This window comes from Eucalyptus grandis, chromosome 10 (assembly GCF_016545825.1).
Source record: "Eucalyptus grandis isolate ANBG69807.140 chromosome 10, ASM1654582v1, whole genome shotgun sequence".
Taxonomy (NCBI): domain Eukaryota; kingdom Viridiplantae; phylum Streptophyta; class Magnoliopsida; order Myrtales; family Myrtaceae; genus Eucalyptus; species Eucalyptus grandis.
In genome coordinates, this window is record NC_052621.1 from 3,647,984 (window position 1) to 3,674,135 (window position 26,152).

At 40.1% G+C, this 26,152-nt stretch overlaps 2 protein-coding genes across 2 annotated transcripts; one reads left to right on the forward strand and one right to left on the reverse strand.

The window, feature by feature from the left end:
* Nucleotides 1-765: 765 nt before the first annotated feature.
* Nucleotides 766-15,418, forward strand: LOC104421252 (AP-2 complex subunit alpha-1). The gene is made up of 27 exons (XM_010033143.3): nt 766-1,250; nt 3,633-3,764; nt 5,264-5,389; nt 5,481-5,543; nt 5,659-5,756; nt 5,846-6,053; nt 6,830-6,901; nt 6,976-7,068; nt 7,289-7,390; nt 7,532-7,629; nt 8,913-8,994; nt 9,111-9,199; nt 9,750-9,855; nt 9,988-10,053; nt 10,881-10,987; nt 11,072-11,176; nt 11,265-11,385; nt 11,501-11,683; nt 12,143-12,373; nt 12,926-13,006; nt 13,090-13,254; nt 13,358-13,444; nt 13,532-13,657; nt 14,055-14,135; nt 14,225-14,296; nt 14,632-14,711; nt 14,794-15,418. Exons 1-27 carry the CDS (start codon nt 1,119-1,121, stop codon nt 14,933-14,935), a joined length of 3,048 nt encoding a protein of 1,015 aa, XP_010031445.2. The 5' UTR covers nt 766-1,118; the 3' UTR covers nt 14,936-15,418.
* A 566-nt stretch (nt 15,419-15,984) lies between these two features.
* LOC104421253 (DDT domain-containing protein PTM) lies at nt 15,985-25,033 on the reverse strand. Its single transcript, XM_010033144.3, has 10 exons — nt 24,910-25,033; nt 23,796-24,744; nt 22,572-23,285; nt 20,988-22,233; nt 19,867-20,149; nt 19,630-19,754; nt 19,014-19,474; nt 18,875-18,903; nt 17,623-18,090; nt 15,985-17,494 (listed from the first exon to the last, which is right to left on the reverse strand). Exons 2-10 carry the CDS (start codon nt 24,611-24,613, stop codon nt 16,548-16,550), a joined length of 5,091 nt encoding a protein of 1,696 aa, XP_010031446.2. The 5' UTR covers nt 24,614-24,744; nt 24,910-25,033; the 3' UTR covers nt 15,985-16,547.
* Between the last annotated feature and the right edge of the window lie 1,119 nt (nt 25,034-26,152).

A 26,152-nucleotide genomic window follows, 5' to 3' on the forward strand; every position in this document is an offset into this window, starting at 1 on the left:
TCGATTCATAATGGACCGGGTCCATTTCTGATTGGCGAAAGCCTACATCGTCCCTCTTTCTCTTCTTCTTCTTCTTCTCTGTCGGCGCCTACGAAGATAGTAGGTTTGTCCCCATCGACCTTTTGTGCCTATGAAACTCCAACCCTTCTCGAAAAAACCCATTTTCGCTCAATTTCTTGTCCTTCTCTTTTCAGTCTGAAGGGAGAAATGCCCATAAGATCGCGTTGCGGATCAACTTTGACTGTTCGGGACAAAGAAAATTCAAGGCAAAATTGAATGGCGAAGGGGATTGGCCGAATTGTTTAAGCGCACGCATCTCACTTCGACAACTACCTCCGCCAATCCGACGCCGTTTCTCCACCAACTCCTTGGTTTTTCCCCATGACGCGTCATGACGGTGTCGATAGAAAAGCATCATGCGAAGTCCGAACGGAGTGCAAATTTTCGTTTCGTCAAGGGAAAGGGAGAAAGGAATATGATCGAATCTCAATGCAATTATGAATGTGAGAAATGCCTTTTAGGACAACCCCACTCACCAGAAAAGAAAAGCGACAATAATTTAAAAAAAAATATTTAAGGAATCAAAATAAATTATAGAGCTGGCAAAGCGGAAGTATTAGGTGGAAAATTGAAAAACGAGGAGAAAAAAAAGAAGAATAAGGAAGAAAAACGGTCGTTGATTAAGAAAAAATACGGGTCAATAAATAAGGCGTAATCGGCAAATTAAAAATAAAAGTGAAATTTTAAAAGTCGTCTCCTGCACTCTCCCCCGTCGGCCTTTCCAATTTTCCTCAGTCCACCTCCTTTCTCTCTCTAGATAAAAAAATAAAACGAATTTCAGCTCTCTCTCTCTCTCTCTCTAGATCAAGCGTGGCCATTTCGTGGATCTCGCTGGGGACGAAGCTGGAAATCCGCGCAATGGCGTGCTAGATCCCCGATTCCGGAGCTCGTCGGCAGAGATCTGGTGGTGCGCGGCGGAGGCGGCGGCGGCGGCGGAGGAGGAGGAGGAGGAGGAGGAGGAGGAGGAGGAGGATCTCCTCGGTTCTGTATCTGTTTGCGGTGGTGCGCGGTGGTGCGGCGTGTTATGATTTGAGGAGGTGCCGGATCTGTGGAAGGGGATGGCGCTATCCGGCATGAGGGGTCTCTCGGTGTTCATCAGCGACATCCGCAATTGCCAGAACAAGGAGCAGGAGAGGCTCCGCGTCGACAAGGAGCTCGGCAACGTCCGCACCCGCTTCAAGAACGAGAAGGTTAGGGTTTCTCCCGCCGGCGCCGGATTTCGTCCGAATTCCGCGCCGCCTGCCGGTTTGGGTTTTGTTTTTCTCGCCCCGGAAATTGGAGTGTCGCGCGCGCGGGTGTAGTTGCCCTGTGCTCTTTCGAGAGAGATTTCGTCAATGCTTGTGTTCGTATCAGATGTCGTGAGCTATCGATGCTACTGCGCGGCGGTTGCTTCTTAGTGCTTAATTCCAGATGACCTCGAGCCATAGTTTATGTGGCTTGGCTGATTGCAAAGATGATTTTGTTGTTGCAAGTTTATCGAATTCCTGGTAGTGAACTATGCAGGGAAGCTTTGTTTTGATTGCTTGTTCTAAAGGGCAGATGGGTAGTGACTTTTGGGGATTAAATGGTAGAAAGGCGGGGCATGGCTTTAAACTGGATGCTGGATCGAACCTGATCAAGAACACTTTGATCTCATCTAGTCCTGGCAATTGAATGGTGTTTGTGGCTTGCGGAGAATGGATACCGCAGTAGCACTAGCTGTGTGGCGTAATTACATCTGTATTATATTACCTGAGTACTTGGCTTAAAGAATGTAAATAATGCTGGCATTATAGTATTAGGTTCTTTAGCTTTCATTTCTCATGCAAAATAAAGTTTCATGTGGTGTTTAAGGTACGATTGGCAACTCTGATTTTGTCGGAGGCTTTTTTGCTGTGTGGCAATGCTGCTTTGGCCTAGCAGATGCCAAAGTCATGGCAGCCAAAAGCTTGTGATAAGTAGATAAGAATAGCTTGAAACCTGATCAAGGGTGCTCTGATGGGTTTAGATTACTATAGAATGATGCCATTCAAGGAACATCTAGGAGAAGATACCTTGAATAAGTTTGGAAGTATACTAACTCCATAGAACTAAGGGAACTTTAGGAGTAAATCAGCTGTCCCTTTAGTAGTTCTGACAAAGTAGTTATGGGTGTTTATGATAAAGAAAAGATCATACATGAGGAGACTTCTAGAAGCGAAATCAGAATTCACAATTAGTGGAATTTGAAGCTTTTCTGAGTTTTGGTAACTCTGATTTTGGGGTGTTTAACCAATGTTGGACACTCATTTTTCCATCATAATTTTCTTTTGTGTGTGTACTGAGAGGGACAAAATTGATGCATTCTTATCTCTGGCTAGGATGTTTAACTTTAATTATCCTTGTTGTTGGTAGAATGGTTAGGAGTTGGAGATAATTTGAGCTATTTTGCTCTTGGAATGTTGTACAAATCCTACACAAGTATTTGTGGAGGGCGTTTAATTGGGGATCAGGGAGGATTGGGGAATCCATTGCAATGTCCTGTAATCAGTGTTCATCTAAGGACCTTTTGCAGCACGAAATGTAGCATTGCCCTGGAGAGTAGCTCTCTTCAGAATTGGCTAGAAAATCACTTCCTTTGTCTAATTTTCTGAAGAGATGGAAGACTTTGTCTGATAAATGCTCTCTTTCTGACAAGATTTTACATCACACTTATGGCACATGGATGAGAGACATGTCTACTAAATCACAATAATGAGCTCTTTTGCTCTTGAAGTGTTGTACAAATCCTAGACAAGTACTTGGAGTCAGCGTTTAATTGGGGATCAGTGAGGATTGGGGAATCCATTGCAGTGTCCGATAATCAGTGTTCATCTAAGGATCTTTTATAGCACGAAATGTAGCGTTGCCCTGGAGATTAGCTCTCTTTGGAATTCTCTAGACAATCTCTTCCTTAGTCTAATTTTCTGAAGAGATGGAAGGCTTCTGATAAATGCCCTCTCTCTCCGACAAGAGTTTACATCACACTTCTGGCACATGTATGAGAGACACATAAACTAAATCACAATATTTGGAGTGAATTTTTCTCATGCTGTGCCCATCAATATGAGGGTGAGAGGAGATATTGATGATTTTTCTGCTTGGAGAAAAAGAAAGAAAATTATTTCCTAATCATCCTCTGTACTTCTATCTTTGTTCTGCATTTTTTTTTTTGAGAGTATGGAGTAAGAGAAATTGAGGATTTACTTTCTTTATCCAAATTCAGGCTGTGTGCCATTGCAGTTTTGGGGGCTCTTGCTGCATTGGAATGTCACTTTTATGAAGATTGGACATTCTAGTCAGATTTTAGGTTATCTTTCTTTTCATGTAGATTTCACCTTACAATCGTAACAAGCATTGGCATGGAAGTAAGGTGATGGGAACGTAGTTTGGAGAGATCATTTCCTGTGCTTCTCATTTGACGTCATATTTCTTATCAACTATATGTATACTCGGTAGATAGGATTTTTTGAACTTTAGGTTGAGTAGCAGGTGGGATATTGTCATTCACCAATGCTCTTCGAGATTTTGCTAATCACTGCAAAAACTGAATGCTAAGTTTGTTGATTTGGCAGGGATTGACGCCTTATGAAAAGAAGAAGTATGTTTGGAAGATGCTGTACATACATATGCTTGGTTATGATGTAGATTTTGGCCACATGGAAACTGTTTCTTTAATATCTGCACCAAAATATCCAGAAAAGCAGGTAAAGTTCTAAATTTTCATCTTAATCCTTTCAAAATGTGGTATTTACTTAACTAACAAGCAAGAATGTTAGTGCTAGCATTGTACTTGGATAAGTCATGACAATGGTATGGTTACTCTCAAAATGCTAGAGATTCTAGGATAAATAAATCAAGATAATTGTCAAGATTTTATTATGCTTGCGTTAAGATTGAAGCTACTAATGTACTGATAAAATAATAGAGACCTATATTATCTCTAAAACTAGAATTTAAGCTAAGTCTAAAACTTGAACTTAATCTTAGTTAGTATCTATTAGAATATGGATAACTAAGAGAGCCCAACGTTAGGTAATTGATAGATTCTTCAGTGGTGTTACATTTTCAAATCAAAGATCAAGAGATCCCTGTCATGTTTTTGCACCCATCCTCACAATTACTGGCTTCTCATGTGACAATTGCTCCAATGATGAATTGATAGTGGGCCAGATCCATCAAGTTGCAGTGCTGTACAGTATCTAGAAATTTCATATTTGCAATAATATTGTAGCATTCTTAGGAATAAATATAGCTAGAGAATTGAGGAACAGTTCGGTTTGTAGGAACAAAGAGAAGCGGATCTATTCTATCCCCAGTAAGTACCAATATGCAGTGGGGATTGATTCCATTTTCTGTGAGCGAAAAGAATTTTCCAATCTTTGGTAAAATATGGCAAAGGACAATAATTAGTAAGATAATAAGTGCATAGTTATGCTTCCACATCAAAGCAACTACCATTGTTGAGTTATTTGGTCCCACTCTTTATCTATGGGGTCAGAGCCGGTGCTAGGCTAGCCAAAAATTGAAGTTTATCAGATGCTTGGTCTAAAATTCATGAAGAATTAGCTTTTTGTGATTACCGTGGTAATTTTATGGCAAGGGGGGCTTATTCAGAGCAGGTCATAATGGACAACAGGGATGGGGTTGCTGTTGGGTAGTCACTAGTCAGGACATCCTATCTTCCCAGATAAAATTTCCCTTGTTTTGTGTTCCAGAAAATGTTCTTTAGAGTAAAGGCCGTATCTTTTCTGATCCTTAAAGAGGAGTTAAGGGTTTGATTATTAGCAAGAAGGTTTCTGAGTATTCCTGGAGCTGCTATATGCTCCTTTCATCTTAGTGGAGTGTTCCATTGTGGCAGTGTTTCAGTATGATGTGTGCTTGTTGGTGCATGTGCACGTGCCTCTATGAGTCTTAATCACTCACATCTTTCTTGCTCTATGTTGGCTGAATATTAGTAAGAGGATCAGCGAGGTTAGTGTTCTTTTATATCTAAACTGTTAAGAGAGTATTCATAACTGTATATTATGTAAGGACTTTGTACACTGTGGCATTCTCGTCGGGGATTTTTTCGTCAATCTCTTTTGTCCTAATTTACATAAACAAATGAAGGACTCAATTACTTCATTGTGTAAGAAATTATCCTCTAATTTCACATGGTATAGTTGGAACAAATGTGACTTCACTTTGCTGTCTATTTTTGCAGGTTGGGTACATTGTAACAGCATGTTTACTCAACGAAAACCATGATTTCCTCAGATTAGCTATAAATACCGTCCGCAATGATATCATTGGTCGGAATGAGACCTTCCAATGCTTGGCATTGACTATGGTATGGCTATATGATTGTCATTGGAATATTTCTTCAATCTGAAGCTTTACTTTTCTGGGTTAGTAATAATCTCTATTCTTCATCATCTTAGGTGGGGAATATTGGTGGTAGAGAGTTCGCTGAATCTCTGGCACCAGATGTTCAAAAGTTACTTGTAAGAATACCCTGATGTTAATCTTTAGTGTTAACTTTTCCTTCAGATTATTATTATTATTATTTTCTTAAAACTTTCCATCAGGTTCTTGGTTTTAACTTACGGTTTACATTAGATTTCTAGTAGCTGCAGACCCCTTGTGAGGAAAAAGGCAGCATTATGTCTCTTGCGGCTGTATCGAAAGAATCCTGATGTTGTGAATGTAGATGGCTGGTACTTTCTAATTCTTAGCATGGATGACAATCTCTAATGACAATAATAATCTCATTACTTATCGAAAGTTTCTCTCATGATTTCTAAAGGGCGGATCGGATGGCTCAGCTTTTAGATGAACGTGATCTAGGTGTGTTAACTTCTTCAATGAGCCTTCTTGTGGCTCTAGTCTCAAATCACCATGAAGCATATTGGAGCTGTCTTCCAAAGTGTGTTAAGACGTTGGAACGACTTGCTAGAAACCAGGACATTCCACAAGAGTATACTTACTATGGTATCCCATCTCCCTGGCTTCAGGTTTGTATATCTTTCCCAATCTTTCAACATATAGGGATGTAGCAGATTCCATACATCAAACATGGATGGCATAGTTTGCATTGGTTCAGTAAGTACAGTCAATACTTCATGGTGTTGCTATTTTGTGTCTTACCGAAGGAAAATGATTGTAATATGATCTTGGTGACTTGTACTCTGTTTAAAAAGGTGTTGCCTGGTGGTAACATTCATAGGAGCTTGTTAGGGCTTGGAGCTATCTTTTAGCATTAATAAAGCTTAAGTTATCCAGGTGCTAGAAAAAATGCTTTGCAAGCCAATAATTGAGGGAGATACTTACCAATAAGTACAGTTGATACTTAACCATCTTTCTAAGAAGCTTAAGCTTTTAGGAAAATGTCCATAATGCATGACATGGATGTGCCTTAATGATGGTCACTGTTGTGCATTTGAGTGCATTCTACCAATTGCTGCAAAATACTCATTTCTGTTGGAGAGATGGATTAGTGTATTTCTTCACTTGAATTCGAAACTGATTATAAAAAGAGCAATTAAGTAACAATGAAAAAGAAACATTCTTTCTAATGGAAAAGGTTTGGTGAATTTTATTTTTTTTCAAGAATAATACCCAATATGAAAATCTTCGTGGAGTTTCTTGTTTTAATTTTCTTTTAGGTTTCCACTTCAAGGTTGGATTCTGATCCTGGATTAGCCCTTTAATAGTTGCTTCTGGGAACCAATCTTGTCTTGTGTACATCAAGCATGGTGATATAGTTCTTATGTGTGTCCACTTGACACAGGTCAAGACAATGAGAGCTCTGCAGTACTTCCCCACAATCGAAGACCCAAATACAAGAAGATCATTATTCGAGGTTTATATCTTTGATAGGGATTTATTTTCATACTAACTAGAACTTTCTTTAATGAGCTGTGGTTTTTCGGTTAGGTGCTGCAAAGGATACTAATGGGAACTGATGTTGTTAAGAATGTGAATAAGAACAATGCTTCACATGCTGTTCTCTTTGAAGCCCTCTCTCTGGTAAGTATGCTGCCTCTTTTTCAGTTTTGTTAAATCATATGGATAGCAGGTTGCAGTCTTGCAATGGTGTTTTTTAAACTGCCTAAGCTCAAACGTAATAAGCCCCAGTCTGATTTTTTTTGGAAGAAGTCCCTCAGCTATTGAATTGTCATTTGTATTTTCTATTATAGTCACTTTGAGTGACTCTGTCTGTTGGTATTTCTCGATTTTACATTTTCAGGTTATGCATCTTGATGCTGAAAAAGAAATGATGTCTCAATGTGTGGCCCTTCTTGGAAAATTCATTGCGGTTCGTGAACCCAACATTAGATATCTTGGATTGGTGAGTTGCAGAATTGCGACTGAGACTCTGACAATTTCTCTGCCTTTTTTTTTTTAATGATAATGGTTTGCCGTATCTAAGAAATGGAGCTCCCCAAGTCTGTAATTCTATGATTCTAATTGGTCAATTGCCTTCGTGCAGGAGAACATGACTAGGATGTTGATGGTAACAGATGTACAGGATATTATCAAGAGACACCAAGCTCAGATAATTACATCATTGAAGGATCCTGATATCAGGTGGAGTTCCTGTTTTCTACATGTTGTTACACAATTGAAATTTCTATGATGTAGTTCTATTCCCTTACATAATGAAAATGCTGGTCATAAGTCGTCTCTTGTCCCACTCCTTCCCACTATTTAAATGAAGCAATTTGCTAGCATCCAAAAGTTCTGGCTTGTACATGGGATTTAGCAGTTCCTCCCCACTGAGGTTATATTCCCGGAACTACTTCATTGGCATTATGACATCTGTTTGTTAGCTGATGTTCGTGGAAGAGTATTATGTGGGAGCTCTATCATGTAATTTCATTCTGGGGCATATTTAACGTCCACCTTTATTTTGTCTCACTTGAATAAGATTTGTTCCCTTTAGTCTGTGTAAGCACTGGAAGGTTGATTGATTGTGTCGGGGGAAAATTGGGTTGACAAAAGAATGTTGAAGAGCAGTTGTTCCTTGTTTCTGTCTTTGACTCTACTTGTATAATTTGATCAGCTGTTAGTTGGGGTCATGCACTTGCGATATGGGGATCCATGCTATGTGCTCTTACTACTTTTGTTAAGTCAGCATGTTGATTTGATTAGGTAGATCTACTGTTGTCCCTGAGATCAAAAGCATTGGCCCCTCTTGCCGTGCTGTTTCTTTTTATGGAACAGGAGGATCCTTTAATTACGATAAGGCAATGAGGGCTTGGACTAATAGTGGTCCAGCCCTACCAGTATCCAAGAGTTCATGTTCAATTCCCATCTTCCCCCTTCGCACCTTGCTAATTGAATATGCATAGACATACACTTTTTTTTTTCACAATTAATATCTACAACAGAAAAGGCTATAATAGAAATAGATAGAAGTGTAGCAGGCTTATCTTCTAAAATCCAATTGAGCAATGCAGAATTGCGTGAGCACTGAGCACTTTAGAAACGTGGTTTTAGGGAAGCACCTGAACCCATCTATGCATACGCAATAAAACAAATGTACATGCATACATCTTATTTTAGTCTTGGAGATACATGTAGTATATATAATAAATATGATGTATACAATAACACCTGTAGCATTTTAGAGTACTAGTCAGGTATGGAGCCTTCGATAAGAGTTCGGACATGTGTCTTTGATTATTTTCTTTAACAATTTCCTTGCCCGAAGAGACTGGGTATATGTCCTTGCTGAAATTGATTCCTAAATTATAGTGACATTGGTTATCTACTGAACGTCATCGCGATCGTCTTTGGGAAACAAATGACTTAATTGTCTTGTACCAACTTTCCTTTCCATTTCTCACATGTATTTGTCATGCTTGCAGCATCCGGAGGCGAGCTTTGGATTTGCTTTATGGCATGTGTGATGTCTCGAATGCGAAGGACATAGTTGAAGAATTACTGCAGGTATTTTCCGTAGTTAGTCCTCACTAGAGTTTAGAGGAAGTTCTGTTGAATTGTTTTTTGGTTGGTGAAACAAAATGCAAATTTTTCTTTGGTACTAATTTCAAAATGTCATTCAGTATCTCAGCAGTTCTGACTTTGCTATGCGTGAAGAGCTGGCTTTAAAAGCTGCAATTCTTGCAGAAAAGTTTGCACCTGATTTATCATGGTAAGTATGTTAGGCATATTTCCTGTCATAAATCTTGGCTTCCGTAGAACCTGTTAGACAGAGCAACATGTCAATTAATCTCTTTCTGCAGCGCTAACTCTCTTCTTTTTTTTATTTTTTGGGCAATATCTTCAATGTCTTTAACACTAATCTTTTCCAAGCCATAGGCTTTACTCTTTGAAAGTGATTAAGTTCCCTCTTTCGATGATGATCTACCATCTTGTACAAGAGCGAGCTTGGTCTTTGTTTTCTAGTCCTTCTTTCCTGATTGTTCCGATAAGCTATTTTGTAGTCACTTAGTAATGCATCGAAGCTGGAAAGTGCTTCTGTCATTATTGGAAAACATATAATCCCCTTTTTACTTCAATTCCTGATTTTTAGATAGCTTACAGATGCTAAAGAATTTGGGAGAGAATTTCATTACTTTGCTGGATCTCTGTGTCACATTTCACGATTGCAGTTTCTAACTTGGATATATACTGTTATTCGCTGTCAAAGAAGAAGCTTTACTACTCGTTGTGTGATCTTATGTTGGTTTATCACCATGCAGGTATGTCGATGTGATTCTTCAATTAATTGACAAGGCAGGAGATTTTGTTAGTGATGACATATGGTTCCGTGTTGTGCAATTCGTTACAAACAATGAGGATCTGCAGGTGAGGGGATTATATAGTTCTTCTCATATTGGCTTTGACAACAGTGTTCTTTTCTTTTTCAGCGTTTGTATTTGTGCATGTCTTGTGAGTACAAAGCATTTTTAACTGAGTGTTGGTGCTTGCTCCAACCAGCCTTATGCTGCTGCAAAAGCCAGAGAGTATCTTGATAAGCCTGCTATACATGAGACCATGGTGAAGGTATGGAATGCGGCTTTAACTATTCTATCAATTAAGCTTTTTCACATGTGAAAGGATAATAGTTGTTTGGGAGTGCCAGTACTCAATGTCTTAGCACGTAATTTCTGTTAGGTTTTACTGGTTCATGGTCATAGTTATATTGATATCATGTTCTGCAGTCACTGAAGTACTTGTTGGGAGAAGTTCTTACAGTCTTTTATAAGTTGGTTTTATACTATATCTTTTGTTGAGTATCCAAACACCAAACATCAATTGGTAGGACATGATAAACCGTTTGCATGAGAATCATGAGAGTGGCAATGGGAGTGACAGTCAGTGGAATGTTCCTACTCCAGGATGCTTCATTCATTGCAAAGTTTCTTGCTGGGAGACTACATTTTTTGTCATTGTTTCAGAGATTTATCTATTGCTAGCTGAAGAAAAATTATTTGATAAAAGCTTGCAAGTCTCTTGTTGTCAGTTTTTCTTCTTCTTTACTGCACATTTCTTCACCCTCTTGTTTGTCCAGCATAGTTGGGTTCATGTACCTGAAAGAACCTATTGTCAAGCATGGGATTTGAAATTTATATTTCTTTCCACTGGAGAGAGCTCCAGTTCTCTTTTGTGTTCCTCTTTGGGGACAAATGCCATCCCAACTTTTCAGAAATCCTTTGTTCCATTTTTATTTCCCATGATGTGATCATACTTGGCATAATTGCCTGAGCAATTTAGCAATTTTTTTGTTCCTGTCCTAATTGTGTTGAGAAATATCTACCATAATAGATGATGTGTCTGCCAAAGAAGTTTTTTTATTCTGATTTTAACTTGAATGAGCTTAAATCTGACAGGTTAGTGCTTATCTTCTCGGAGAGTACAGTCACTTTTTAGCAAGACGACCAGGGTGCAGTCCAAAGGAAATTTTCAGCATCATACATGAAAAGCTGCCTACAGTATCGTAAGAGAAGTCCCTCTATATTTCTGTTATGTTTTCATCACATTCTAACTACAAGATCTATCTGATAGTATGCCCATTTTTCAGGATGTCTACAATTCCGATACTTCTTTCAACATATGCTAAGATCTTGATGCATACTCAACCCCCAGAACCGGAACTACAGAATCAGATCTGCACTATATTCCAAAAGTGAGCTTATGTTAACTAATCTTCTTCCTTTTTTTTTTTTTAGTTTTCTCTGGCATATTTTGTGTGACTTTATGAAGCTTTCACATAGGTATGAGAGTTGCATCGATGTTGAGATACAACAAAGAGCTGTTGAATACTTTGCCTTGAGTGCAAAAGGTGTAGCTTTAGCGGATATATTGGCCGAAATGCCAAAGTTCCCTGAGCGGCAGGTACCTTTCAATATTCTTTTTGAAATAGTCAATATCTTTTATGATTTAAACAAACTTGACCACAGAAGGCCACAATGGTGCTTTTGATTCTTACCCTTAAGTTTCTCAAACTCAGTCTGCACTAATCAAGAAGGCGGAAGATATCGAAACTGACACTGCAGAGCAAAGTGCTATTAAGTTGCGGGCTCAACAACAAATGTCTACTGCTCTGGTTGTAACAGACCAGCGCCCTGCAAATGGGACGCCACCAGTCGGTCAGCTTAGTCTTGTGAAGCTGCCTAGCATGAGCAGTAATCCGGTTAGTGGTTTCTCTTGATATTAGAACCATATCCCTTAATGTAAGCGTTATTGTCTAGAAGCAGCAAATGCGGTGGCAGCCCACGAGTTTAAACCTGAAGGCAAATCACCTGCAATCCTGTCAACCACTAGAAAATTATGATATACACTACACATAAGAGAGCACATATCTCTCTATTTCTCCAGCACATGTCTAAGTTCACCTCTAAGCCAGCACTTTCTTCATGGATGAACCTGTAACTACTCATGTTATTTCCATGACCGAGGTAGCAATTGACTTCCATCTGCATGCATGAGCAAAAACTGTCATTCATGCCTTCATCCAAAAAAGTGCTTTTTCCCTTCTGAAGATGCATCAAGAGTGCACCCAAATGATCTCAATGATTTACATACTGTGCTGTCACTAATTTTGGTATCAGATAGCAATAGCATGAAATAAACCATATGGATATAATAACAGGACAATTATTCAGCGGATGAAGGAGTGAAACAGGAGAATGGCGTTTTGAGCATAGTGGATCCTGAACCTCCTTCTGCAGACCTTCTGAGCGATCTTTTGGGTCCACTAGCTATTGAAGGTCCCCCAGGGGCTGTCCAATCAGAGCAGAATGTGCCAGGAATAGATGGTGTCCCCAGCGCAGCAGATGCTGCGGCAATAGTACCTATTGAGGAGCAAAAAAATACTGTTCAGGTACTGATTATGTGGATGCTTATTGAATCCAATTCTTTCAGAGTCTGAAGGAGAAAATACAAAGTGCAGTGCTTTCTTCCTACATCAGAAATAAGTTTTGTAAATAGTACTACCTTTGGCTGATGCAATCTTTTCATCATTTTCCTCTCCATTGTATTAGGAACAAGGAAGGAGTTTGACTGACTTAGGTTTTTTCCAGCCCTTTCATAAAAATTCCTTGATTATTGGTCATTTTTCAAAAAGAACATGGTGAAATTGCATTTTTGATGTTCTGATCATGGGTGTTAGTTAAATAAAGTGTTTATAATCATAGCAAGATAAGATGTTTCAGTAGACTACCAGTGTGCCAAAGTTTTTGCTTCATTTTTACATATGTAGATGTTTTAAGAAACTCAGTTTGTTATTGTAAAACACGTACATGTTAACATACTTCAGGTAAATTTGAGTCTATATATACAAATCATTTCCCATACTGGTTCAGGCTTAGAGTTTAGTATAAAGACTGCAATGATGTGGTTATTCTCACCTTTAATAAGTTGATTGACTTTGCAGCCACTCATAAATATTGCTGAAAGGTTCCATGCATTATGCTTGAAAGATAGCGGTGTGTTGTATGAGGATCCCAATATCCAGGTATTCATCTTATCATTTTTTGGAATTTTCTCTCAAGGTATATGCAAAGAGCTTGTGTTGAATTCTTTAACATTGAATTTCAGATTGGTATTAAAGCTGAGTGGCGAGCCCACCAAGGACGTCTTGTGCTTTTCTTGGGAAATAAGAATACATCTCCGCTTGTATCAGTTCAGGCTCTAATATTGCCTCCCTCCCATTTTAAAATGGAGCTCTCATTAGTGCCTGAAACCATTCCCCCACGAGCACAGGTAGGTTACTAAGCCTCATTTGTGGTGGTTTATCATTTCATGATACCTTATTCGCATTATTCTGTGTTTTTTGGACATTCACATCTTTCCTTTCGTGATCAAGGTGCAATGCCCTCTTGAAGTTGTGAATGTTCGCCCAAGCAGAGATGTTGCTGTACTAGACTTTTCCTACAAGTTTGGTAGCCATGCGGTAATACTTCCAAAATAGTTCCTCCTGGCTTCTAGCCAATGTTGCTTGTTTGGTGACTGGCAGTGATTTCTGGTCTGCCTTTTATAGGTCAACATCAAGCTACGCCTTCCTGCTGTTATAAACAAATTTCTGCAGCCCTTGACATTGACTGCAGACGAGTTCTTTGCTCAATGGAGATCGCTGACGGGACCACCTTTGAAGCTTCAAGAAGTGGTATAACTCTGTCTTTAAGTGGGAAGTTTGCTGGCCAAAAAGAAAAGGCTGTGAAGTTTTTAAGTGATGCCTAAAGAGACTAGTTTATATTATTTGACCTGCTTTGCCCGCATAACTCATCCTCAATCTTGACTTAGCACGAAATTTCGAGCACTTCTGATATACCTCCCTTAGTTTGTCAATAGTTGTCATCAATATCGTCATGGTTCTTGTCTAGAATTGGTTGCTGCTTTTGCATCTGCATGATGTGATATCAATTTCTTGAATTTACTAGTGGCATAGGAGCTATAATGACTTACAAAATTAGACCATTAATATACTATTGTTTAGTAGCTTCTGCTATCTTTTACTCAAGCAATCCAAGGCACATTCTCATTCATGGACGTCACTAATACAGGTCAGAGGTGTAAGACCGCTTCCACTCTTGGAAATGGCGAACTTACTTAACAGTTTAAGAGTGATGGTTTGTCCTGGGCTTGTAAGTCTCTCTCTCTCTCTCTCTCTCTCTCTCTCTCTCTCTCTCTCTCTCTCTTGTGAAGTTCCATTAACTTCTATATCTCTGTTTAGGATCCAAATCCTAATAATCTCGTTGCAAGTACAACATTCTACTCAGAAAGTACGCGTGCCATGCTCTGTTTGGTAAGTGCACTTTTTCCTCATGCACCAGTACTAAAACGCACCCTCTATTTGGCTTGGGCAACTTATGGTTTATACTGGGAACTATATGCATCCCATCTTCTCAAGTATGTCCAGTTTGAAATCTCCGTGAATAAAATCATTTGGTAAAGAAGTTGCTTTGAGAAGGCAATTACAACGCATCCATTTATTTCTTCAAATCAAAAACCATGCTGAGCTGCCAAATTAGATCTACAGTCAACCTTCTTATACTAAAACTAGTTTGGATCAATGCTCTTCACAATTTTCCATGTATCGAAAAGACGATCCTATTATGACCTCCTTGTTCCAATATGCAGGCAAGAATTGAGACAGATCCAGCAGACAGAACTCAGTTGCGTATGACAGTTGCTTCTGGGGATCCTGCCTTAGCGTTTGAGTACGTGTCAATCTTAAATTGCTTAGTATTTTTTATTTTTTTTTCAGATTTTCCTCCGATGGATCTAACTCTTTCCCCGCAGGTTGAAGGAATACATCAAGGAACAGCTAGTTGACATCCCAACAAGTTCCGCTCCACCTCCAATGGCTCCTGCTGCAGCTTCGCCGATGGCTCCAGTAGCACCTTTAAATGATCCCGGGGCCATGCTAGCCGGTTTGCTGTGACAGTTACGAAGTCGGCGTGTGATCATGTGAAGATTTGTTGAAATTACACACCTATATAGGACTGATACGGCCGGTCCCACCCCTTCGTCCCCTCTTGTAAGGAGGTCAAGTGCAGAAATACGTTGCTGGGGCTGGCCGTGTAAAGGGTGAAAGCCAATTGGTCGGTTGATGGTTTGAGTAGCGTTTCCAGGGTTGGTCGGCTTTTTGAGATTCTTTCTGCACAATTTTGGGTGCAATAGCGAGCATTTTGCTTCTTTGGTTCTCTTCTGTTTCTTCTTTGTCCTTAATTCTCTCTTATTGAATTGATGGGGCGGGGAGGTTTTCAGCCCCTTTTCCTTAGGTCTCCAGTTCCCCATACGGTTTCATGAGAAGCATTGTAAGATATGTGGTAATGTAGAATTCAGTTGTAACTGCTTAGAAACGTGTTTGTCAATTGATAATTAAAATTGATTATATTCCAATAATGACGTTGGTGAGGACAAATCCGAAGGTTTGATCTGATACTATAATTTTAAAGTCCCGTTCTCGCTGTTCTGTCAAAACGTTATGCAAAAAGGTAAAGTTATCGGCGATACCTTGCAAATTGGTAAAAGACCGTCGAAAAAGTGTTACCTACTGGCTAGACTTGCTCCTTTTCTTACCAAGAGTTGAAATATGAAGGGGCTGCATTGATCTCTCTCTCTCTCTCTCAAGAAGTTTCTTCAAGAACTCTTTAGGGTGAATTTTGTTTATCATTAATATATTTATCTTGAACTTTCTTTGGTGATATAAAATATCCAACTTACTCATCTTGACATACTTACTCTAGATTTTTTCTTGTAACAAAAAATTCTTAGCCCATACTTGTATAATACGTTAACCCTCTATTAAAATTCTATGAAATGATTTTTTAGTCAAAGTAACGTTTTTACTTTACTTAAATCAAGTGACCATCATATTAACATTATTTAATCTTTGACATCTATGTCAACAGATTTTAAGTAATTCTCATTGACAAAATTTTGGCTTGTGATAAATATCATACAAGTATAAATTTGAGATTCTTGATATCACAAGAGGAGTTTATGTTAAATGTATTCCAATGAATATAATTTAGGATATTTTGTGACTTTTGCCTTTAATTAAAGATGACTATAATTCTCACCGACCAAGACTCCAAGATAATCAAATAGCTATCGCTAACTTTATACAATCATTTAAAACCAGATAAGCACGACAAAAACCCAGCTTATCTTCTTCAAGGATGAGAAAATGTGGTTCCTTTTCCCCAGAACCAAAAAGAATCTGAATCCCCCAAAACTCATGGAACCAAATAATCCAGAAAGTCAAACCATCGCAGTGGGTTCGGAAGGAGCAAACCCTCAGAGCTAGTCATTGGCATATCATTGATGGAGGCACAAGCAGCTGCTACTTGGTTGTCTCCGCCTATTCTGGATGATCACCACCCGGCTCTTATGGATGATCACCACCGATGCGACAATCTCTCTAACGACAAGATTTGATTCGATTGAACCTTCCATGTAATCTGCCGCCTCCTCTCCTTTTCGCTAACGGTGGCCTCAATTTACAGTAAAACCTCTTTCTTTTAAGAAGCAACTGAAGCCAAGAGCTCCTACCTCCGTTCCCGGCAATCCCCACACTTCCAGTCACCTTCACCAGATTCCATCCCACCCCAAGGAGAACAACCGCTATGCACACACAACCCACAAAACCGGCAACAGAGATCAGGAGTTGGATCTGAGTGCGTGCATATCCGACAGGGGACAGCAACGCCAGAAATTTCAGAACTTGTCTGCCCCACTCCATTATCAGAGGGGGCCTCTCTAAAGTCCTCAGCAACCCCACCCTGCAAAGCTGCAGAAGCTGCATTCTCCCAATTCCCCGACACATCCTCAAGTGCATGAGCTTCATCAAACTGATCGCCATCATCAGAAGCCAGCAACTCCGTGAAAGAGAAGTAGGTCTGTGGTTCAAATTCCATATCACCATAGTCAAAACTTTCATAATCAATAAGAACCTCCCCATCAAGGCCATTGCTTGGAATATCCCATGCTGCTGCTGGAGTCGTCTCATCCCCAGTCTGATCCATGGGAATATTTATTTCCATTGAAGCTGAGGATTCTGAATAAAAGTAATTGTTCTCCTGAAGGCCATCTGCAGCTCCGTCTCGCTTTACATGCCTTCTAACAGGAAGTTTCTGCAGTGCCGGTCCCGGTGCACTCACCTGGCCAAAATCCACCTCCCAATTGTCGTCAGTAATCTGATGCACCCTTGAGGTAGATTGAAGAAGAGGATCCTCCTCTCGTATTTGCATCTCCACAGGAGGGAACATTGGAGTTGTGGGTTCACATTCTCTCGATTCAGACGTATTTCCCAAATCAGACTCCGATTCTTGCTTTATAGCCGAAGACTGCTGCTTTTTAACCACCACTCGTTTCTTGCCTTTGTCATCATAAGGACACTCGGGTGATTTTATTCTACGACACTTACAACACTTGAAACCCACCACATCAAATATTCTCGACTCCGTAAGTTCAACAGCATCAGCATGAAACCAATCTGCAAATGATTGTAGATCATCAACTTTAAAAGAATGATGGCAAATACACACCAACACAGGTTCCCCACCACCCCCCAAAAAAAAAAAAAAAAAAAAAAAAGCACTGATTATTAAGAAACATGCTTACGGGTGCAATTTTGGCATCGGATGTACATCAGTTCAGAATCATATGGCTTCCCACAAAGATGGCAGACAGGTCCGGACCAGCGCAAATCTGCATCGCCCCTCAAAAGAATATTTTTGAGCCTGAACTCTGACCCTGTATCATCACAGTTCTTCTTCCTCCATATAACACCCCATGTAGGGTGCTTAGCTCGGGATTTTGTTGCCAAACTAGATCCTGAAGTGCCATGCTTTATCTCCTGACCATTGTCCATAGGTCTGACAGATGCTAATGGCTGATTGTACACCTGAACTTTAGGAAGTCTGATGATTGTCCCATTGCCATGATTTTCACGGGTTTGTAAAAGCAATGGACTAGTTGGAGATTCTGTGCTTTCCTTCCTTGAAAAAGCTTTGGCATTGAAGCACTGCCTGCAACTAAACCCATTTGCCATAATTCTTGAACCTATGATACATTGCTCGTGACAATAACCTGACAAATACATTGCAGGAGATGAAATCAGCAGTAAGGAATAATCTGAAAACCTGTTTGTATAATCTCAGTCACTAAAAGCTCAGAACTAAAGGCTCAATAATTTTTCTAACGCCTACATAAGCAAGAAAGGCTATACTCAACAGAACATATATAAGGGAACAAATTGCAGAAAGGACACCACATCTTCCCCCTGTTTATCCTACCTACGACTACTAAAAAGAAATTATCTAAGGACTCTGCAAGTATTTACCTATCCTACTCTATTCTGCAAGTATTTACCTATCCTACTCTATTCTGCAAGTATTTACCTATCCTACTCTATTCCTGAAGGTAAAAAAGTCATCTTGTTCCTAAAACAGGTTGATAATTTAACTAAGCCATAGATCAATAAGAGCATCAGCCAAAAAAGATATGTGATATTCACAAGAATCTTTAACACATCAAACACCTTCCCAACTTGTGTTAGTGAAAGAAATCTCTTCAAAATACATTTCCATTTGGCCAATACTCTGGCCAGGAATATAATTTTCAAAAGTCCTGCCACATTAGTTACAGTTGCTAAAATAGAAGCATCAAGGGCAAATCATAACTATAAGGAATGAGTAAAATACAATAAGCCTGTTTAAAATAACCCTCATGGACCTTCTGTAGTACTAATAGAAAAGCAAAAGGTTTAACGTGATTTTTATCTCTTTTTTTCCTAAGCAGAGGAAGCTGGAGGCAGATACACCAATTCAATAGGCATAATGCATGTGCATTAAGTTGCTACAAATAGGCATACCTTGACATGAGCTGCATTTGACTGCATTCCTGCAATTCAGGACAGATAAAAAAAAATAAGTGAAGCGCAGGATCAAAATAACCCTGAAATCAAGCTTCTATAGACATGGACAATTGAGATTAAGCAATAAAACCACAACCTGAGTGGAACATCCCGTTGACATGAACTGCAAGAGAACTTATCCACCTTATCCCTCCGGTATACAAGAAAGGAGAATATATCAATGCGAGGAGCTTTCAAATGCACTCTTTGGATATGCGGAAAGAAACGCATGTCCTCTGAAGGCATTGGCAACCTGCCAACACCTTCCTCATACTCTTTGATTAAATAAAGAGGAATATGTGCTTCTGAAAACCAGTACTTCTCCTTTCCTCCTTGACTTTTCTCTATGTCAATTATACTCTTCATGACACGAGATGGAAGGTGCTTTTGAATCCCAAAATCAACAGCATACAATACCTTGCGTTCCTGATCTTTCTTATCACATATCAATGCATTTCTGAAAACAGAAGATTCCAACTCTGGACCTTTGGCATCCTGAGGGCTCTGCTCTGGCCGTACCAGATCACTCCATCTCAAATAAGAATCTAGATATCTAACCTGATGCAAGTAAATATAATCATAACTCATAAGAGGTTAATAAATAGAATTCCTTCAATGTACATAATAACCTCAAAGTAAATGCAACTTGCTTAATAGAAATACACAGTCAGAGACAAGAATGCAGAAATACACGGCAGAAAATTACCACAGACCTGAAGAGCAAGCTGCGAAGCATTTTTACTCATTTCAACAGCAGCTCTCCATGCTAATTGCCTGCTTCTTCTATGAATCTCAGTACTGTGATAATAGTGAACACCAGGAATTTTTCTTAGGCCCCCTACAAGAACACAAAACCAGAATATTCAGGATCCTTCATGACTCAGAGACAATCTGATGTGGAAGTTGAAAGATAGCTTAAAATGAGGAAGATAATAGCACACTCAAAATACCCTGGCGAGCAGCTCTTTTTACCAATGACCGTGGCAAAATTGCTTTGTGCATTAAAAGCTTTAATACTTTCCCTCCTCGCCACCAACTGAAACTCTTGTCCAGACCATCATCAGATGCAACATCAGATAGAGCAGCATTTTTCCTCCGTCTACCAGGACCGCGCTTGTGTGCTGTATCAACTGTTGAAGAAACACCTTGAGTAACAGAAGCCTCCATCAAACAATCATCCGCTGGCTTAATCCAGTCACCAGACAGCGCAATTGGGCGGATGTGCTCCTCAAGCTGCCAGTGGAAATCATCAAATAAATAAATCCATTCTCATGAGTGCAAAGTGCACCGAACTCAACAATGAAGCACAATTGATTACAAATTCAAGAAGGTAATTTAGGATTTCAAAGGGAGAACTTCAAGAGATCTGGAAAAAGGAGGAAATTGCTAAGAACAGAGTAGAAGGTTTAAAACCTAGACACAGATATGTTAATTTTGTCTGTGTAAAGATCCTTATATTAGAAAGGGCAGGCATTAAGTGAGAGGATTTAAAAGAGAGAACTATTTTCAACTAAAGCATTAATACCAGTAAAGTGATTTGAAACTAATAATGATTGCTAGGATACGTGAACATACATTTTCACTGCATAATGAAGGATTTGAAAAAAATCTAGTGAATAGCAAATTGGAATTTCTTCTAACGGTTTATACTTACGCGCATCAAAAGCATGCCCCTGTCAAAAAGAACAAAATTCATTGCACAGGTCTAATTGCTTCAGTGCCATCTTATAAATCTTTCTTCACATGATTCACTGGAAAGGAACATTCCAATGTACAAATTACATGCTTCTTTCAAGCTATTTATGAAAAGAAAAAAATCCTTTCAAACTATAAAAGTTATTGTCTAGTTGTTTTTGCCCTTTTCTTCGATGGGGTTTCCTTGTCAACTAACTTAAATGAAAAGAACACAATTTGTCAAGAGACACCTATCATTGTTGCATCAGCTTGATGTTATTGAATATTCAATGCCTACTGGTGCCTAGAGCTAAAGAATTCAGTCACTGGCTCATAATAAAATCTCATTTGGTACAAGACAAAGCTGGCACCAAAATAATGAGCATGCAAAACTTACCTCAAGCAAGAGACCTTTCACTGCTGTGCAATCTGCAGCCTCCACCAATCGCTCACGCCATTCTTTTCTTTGAGTCATGCCAAGAAATGGACCAACGATAAGACCTCGAAAACTCTCCTCTATCAATAAAATATATGTTACTATGCTAGAAAGGTTCCCTTGACCATTTTTAGTTGGCGGTAGACCACCGAGAATCTTAATTGTACTTTTAGTGGCCAGCAGGGCTGCTGCATTTAGCATACATCCTCTCCTGCTGATAACTTGAGCCTTACAAGTATAGCACCAACCACACCTCTCTCTTGGCACCTCTCCAAGTTTCTTCTCAGAGATTGGCCAAAAAAATCGCGGGGTAGCTGATATAAAAGCTTTCATTTGATGGGAGCTAGCAGATGTGAGCTTTTTGGAACTTCCAGAAACATGAACCTCTGAAATCTGGCCTTCCTCAGCTGAAAGGGTTGCCAGATTAGCAGCGGCAGTAGCAGCAATGCATCCATGGATATAATTATTAATGTATGCCTGAGGTCTAAAAAGGGCACCAGTGTACATGCAAGTCTCCCCTATATTTTGTGCACCTCCTCCAACTCCGACGCTATAACAATGTTTACTCTGGTAAGACTTAAAATTGGGTAAACCAATACCATCTGGATATCCATTGCAGCTGCCACTGCTGTTCTTAGAGGTACACATAACATAGTTGGATGTGCTTGATCTGTCAACAGAACCGTGGTGGGTGGTGTCAGATGGATCGGCTTGCTGAGTAACTGAACCAGAAGATGACGCAGAATCCACTTTGATGTGCTCTAGTAGCTTCATATCAACAGGAGGTCCATTTTTCACCATATTTGAGTTACTACTGATATGATGACCAGCTATTTCACAGCGTGCCGTTTCATTCGCAAATGTCTGGACTGAAGTTGCAATAGTAACTGCATCACCCCCAGTTAAACCACTCACATTCTCAATTCCAGCGGCACCTAAAATCTTCTGTCCTCCATCAACAGAAGAATCGAATGGTTGAGAAGAAATCTTTATGTCATTGTCATTCACCTGATCCCCTTGCATTTCATTCACTTGAGGGAGGGAAAACATATTATCCGGTATATTCCAATACCGTATGATTCCCTTGCATATCTCCAAATATAAAGTCGTATGCTGTGCAGAGGAGTTGATAGCTTCCAGGACTTTCACAATGTCTTTCTGGTTGTAGTATCTAAGGCACAACTTGTCGGACATAGATGCTTTCAGCCTGCAGAAAGCATTGGGCGTTGTTCAATAGAACAAATAGATATTTGGGGGAGTACTTACAAATAGAAAAAAATAGGAAGATAGCTCGCTAAACAGCAAAGTTCAAGACCCAACCAAACAAATTCTGGCAAAACTTTAAAATTGGTAAGCAAATACTGCAAAGAAGTAAAAGGACATCTTTTGGCAAAATAAGAGGAGGAAAAAAAAAATGGAAGAGGAGAGGGGTGCTGGGTCTTGACAGGCAATAAAAGAAAGAGAAGACAGTTCGCTACATTCCAAGAAACAATAATCTGAATCAAGAAACAAAAGATGGACTTATCCAGGTAGAGGAAAACATACACCAGTAGGTGATTGCAAGTACCCAAGAAAACTTGCTCGTATGGATCAATCCCAAACATCTTTGCTCCAACAAGAGATGTCCCTGAAGTAATTGAGGGTCCAATCCTATCAATTGTGCACTCTGGGCAATACCATGATCCTTCTGGTATATGCATCTTAACCAAGCCAATACATCTTGCATGGTACGCTGATGGACAGCCGTCACAACAGAGCAAGGTCCCATCCATTCCACAAAGCCGACACTCGTCCCCATTTCCATCCCCACCAAGATTTGCAGTATCAGCAACAACTTGAACACCTTCCAAACCATTGGCCTTATAATTTGTATTAGTCTGTGCTTTCATCTCATAACTTACTGCAATGGCTCCTGCAGCTTCTCGGTTCAGAAGAGAAGTTGTTTTGCAATATCGCGGATGGACCATTCTCATTCCATTCTGGGATATATTACTCGCAGCCCCATCCAAGTCAATTCCAACTTCTGACTCTTCACGCATGTCCATCTCAGCTCTTAGATCTGCACACTCTAATGCATGGTCACACAGAATTTGAAGAACCAACAACTTCTTACCAACAGATAAGGAGTAATAATCCCTGTACAGAACATCCTCAGAGAAACCTTTCCACTCCTGCCCTCTAACATGACCCATCACAGTTAAATAATGGAGCACATAAAAGGGCCACGTCAAAGTATCCAGCAAGTCCCAATCGATGCATCTGCAAATTATGTAAGCATTCAAAAAAACATTTAGCCAAGAAAGCACAAAAGTAGAAAAACTCCAAAAAAGAAAAAATAAAGAATTAAAGTATTGCATTTTTTCATTTCCGCAGTACAAGTCGCACAACGAAGCTCTTCTTAATATAGTAAAATCAGCTGACGTGATTACTTATAAGTTGAAAACAAGCTGGCTAAAGCAAATTATGTGCTTACAAGCCCAGGATTTTCAATTAGTAATGGATGGTAAGTGATTATTTAAGTGAATTAGCCACAACCAAAAATTGCTTCCAGCTCCTAAAAATCAGTGACATGTAAGCAATGTGTGTGCGGACAGTCAAGGAAGCCTGTCTATCTTTATTAATTTTAAGTTCGACGCTTCAGCATGTGAAATTCACGGAGGGATGAATATTGAACAACGAGATACTTGTTCAGGTAACGCAGCAGTCTTAGTGAAAAGGAGGTCACTTATCACCTCGAGGTAAATAAAAAGTGCAACGCAAAGAGAGTACCTTAGACATTTCGAAGCAAGCTCTGAACCCTCGGAAGAGACGGTTTCCAGATGAAGCCTTAATGAACGCATCAGGGCGACGTGGATGGCATCCAATAACGAATTCGGAAGCGAAGAATTAAGCGCCCCGACAAATTCATCCAATCCAAAAGGACACAAATATAGCGCAACGCTAAAAGACCTCAAGAAGCCATATACAGAGAGCAGATGAGAAACGTACTCCTCCGCAATGCCCATGGATCCTGAGGACGGTGGCAATTGTGGAGCTGGGGGTATTACCTTTGCCTCAGACTCCGAACCCGAACCTCCATCCTCGCCATACTCGCAGGAATCAGTTGATGAGTCGGCGTGGCCATGGCCTTCACCATCGACTCGATCCCCACTATCTTCGCGAACTGGGGCACCGCTCGATTCACTCGGCAAAGACGCTTTGACATCAACCGCCCGATTCTTGTCGGGAAGTTTCCCACCGGCATCGGATATCATCTTATCCAGCTTCTTTCTCCTCCTATCCAATTCCTCGGCGAAGCTGCCGTCGTCTATCATAATCCGACGGAGCTCGCCGCTCTCCAGATCCTCCTGATCGCCGTCCTCGTACTCAATCCTGTACAGACCGGTATCGTAATACACCACCTTCCCGAGGAACTTCCTCCCGTTGAATTCCTTCAGCACGTATCTTCCCACCATTGCCACCGGCACCGCGCTCGCCGCCCGCCTCTTAGGATCCGGACCGCTCCCCTTGCCGGCGGCCGCGCTCTCCTCGTCCGGCGACGGCCGCTTCCTCGGCCGGCCCCGCTTCCTAGGCACCGCCGGATCCATCTGCCACCAATCCAATCCTCGCGGAGGACCGCTAATTCAGATCCTGAAATCTCCCCCGCGCCGAAGCTCCGGATGTCGATAGCGACGCTCCTCCCTCGGAACCGATGACGAGATTAGGGTTCGCGCGCGTCCTGCAAAAAAGGGAAAAACGCAACCGCAGACCGCGTTAGCGTGTTTCCGCCGATGACGACGGACGATCGGCGCGTGGGCGCGTGCTGCGGCGGCGGCGGCGCCGGTGGAGGAGATTCGGAGGCGGCGATGGAAGAGGAGAGAGAGAGAGAGAGAAGGGGTTATACCTTGTCGCGATGGATGACCGCCATTGAAGCATCGACCTGGAACGACGAGAGAGGAGAAGCCCTAAAAAGAAGAGAGACGAGAATGAGAATGGGCTCTCTCCCCTGCGCCACCATCTTTCTTTTTTTTTTTTCTTTTTCTTTTTTTTTTTTTTTTTTGGGGGTTGGCCTTCTAGTCTACCGGGGGAGAGCTAAGTTCTACGTGTCTCTTCGGATACGCACCATTGACTCGACCGACTCGGCTGAGTGACTCGGGTTGCTTTCTTTTTTCTTTTTTTTTTTTCTTTTTCTTTTTCTTTTTATGCTTCGGCGTTGAAGGGGAGAAGGAGAAAATTAAAAATTAAAAATTAAATAGGAGGAAGAGGGGAGGACAGACGCGCGCTTTCTTGAAAATTCAAAAACTGAACTTGGGTTATTATTATTACTTCTTTTCTTGGATTAACGGTTAGAGATTTATTGGTTTATTTAGAAATATGTTTTCCAAATTATTCGTTACCGATGAAATAAATGAAGCTAGAGTGGCTTGAGATTTTTCCTAATCTTTTCCACTTTTGCAACATTATTTTCATTTTAACAAAAGACTAGAATTAGCTTGCTCGATAGGCTATAGATAATAAGTATTAAAAAGGTTGATTATCGAATAAAATTATTTTTCTCTTCAAACCTAAAATAAAATAAAACAAAGATTAGAGCTGTAAAAATAATGAGAAAATTAATAACACAAGAAACAAAAAAAAACCTTAAAATAAAACAAAGATTAGTGGAAAATTAATAACGAAGAGACAGGCCAATTGAAGGGGATGTGATTGGATACATCGCTATTTGAATTTTTTGAAATATTCAAAGTATTTTCATGAATGTCAATTTGCAAAAAGTCAAGAACTAAAAATTAGAACTCTTCTCAATAGACCCTAAAGCTATGCCATTGAATTGATTCTATTTAGAAACCACATTAGATAGTGTTGAAAACCTATCTCATTGGAACCAATCCAATTCCTATCTTGGTTCCAAATTGGAATAAATAAGAACTAGTTTGGTTACTAATTTCGAGCAAAGTACCACCCACAAACCAAGTTGACTTGATCGAATTTGGAATTGGTTTTAAAGCCTAAAAACCCTAATTTTTCTTCTTAGCATCTTTCTCCATTATCTCTAACCTCACTCAAACACTTACATAATTCTCTCTATCACTCATGACTCACTCTTACTCATCTGAGCCTTATAGCTCCTGACTCACCTTTGCTCA

Coding starts and splice junctions, on each gene's coding strand:
- LOC104421252 (XM_010033143.3), top strand. CDS start 1,119: ATGGCGCTATCCGGCATGAGGGGTCTCTCGGTGTTCATCAGCGACATC. Junction 5,757..5,845: donor GTTGTGAATGTAGATGGCTG/GTACTTTCTAAT, acceptor TGATTTCTAAAG/GGCGGATCGGATGGCTCAGC. Junction 10,988..11,071: donor GAAAAGCTGCCTACAGTATC/GTAAGAGAAGTC, acceptor CCCATTTTTCAG/GATGTCTACAATTCCGATAC.
- LOC104421253 (XM_010033144.3), bottom strand. CDS start 24,613: ATGGATCCGGCGGTGCCTAGGAAGCGGGGCCGGCCGAGGAAGCGGCCG. Junction 23,286..23,795: donor CTTGCTTCGAAATGTCTAAG/GTACTCTCTTTG, acceptor CATAATTTGCAG/ATGCATCGATTGGGACTTGC. Junction 20,150..20,987: donor TGAAAGGTCTCTTGCTTGAG/GTAAGTTTTGCA, acceptor TTCCACTGGCAG/CTTGAGGAGCACATCCGCCC.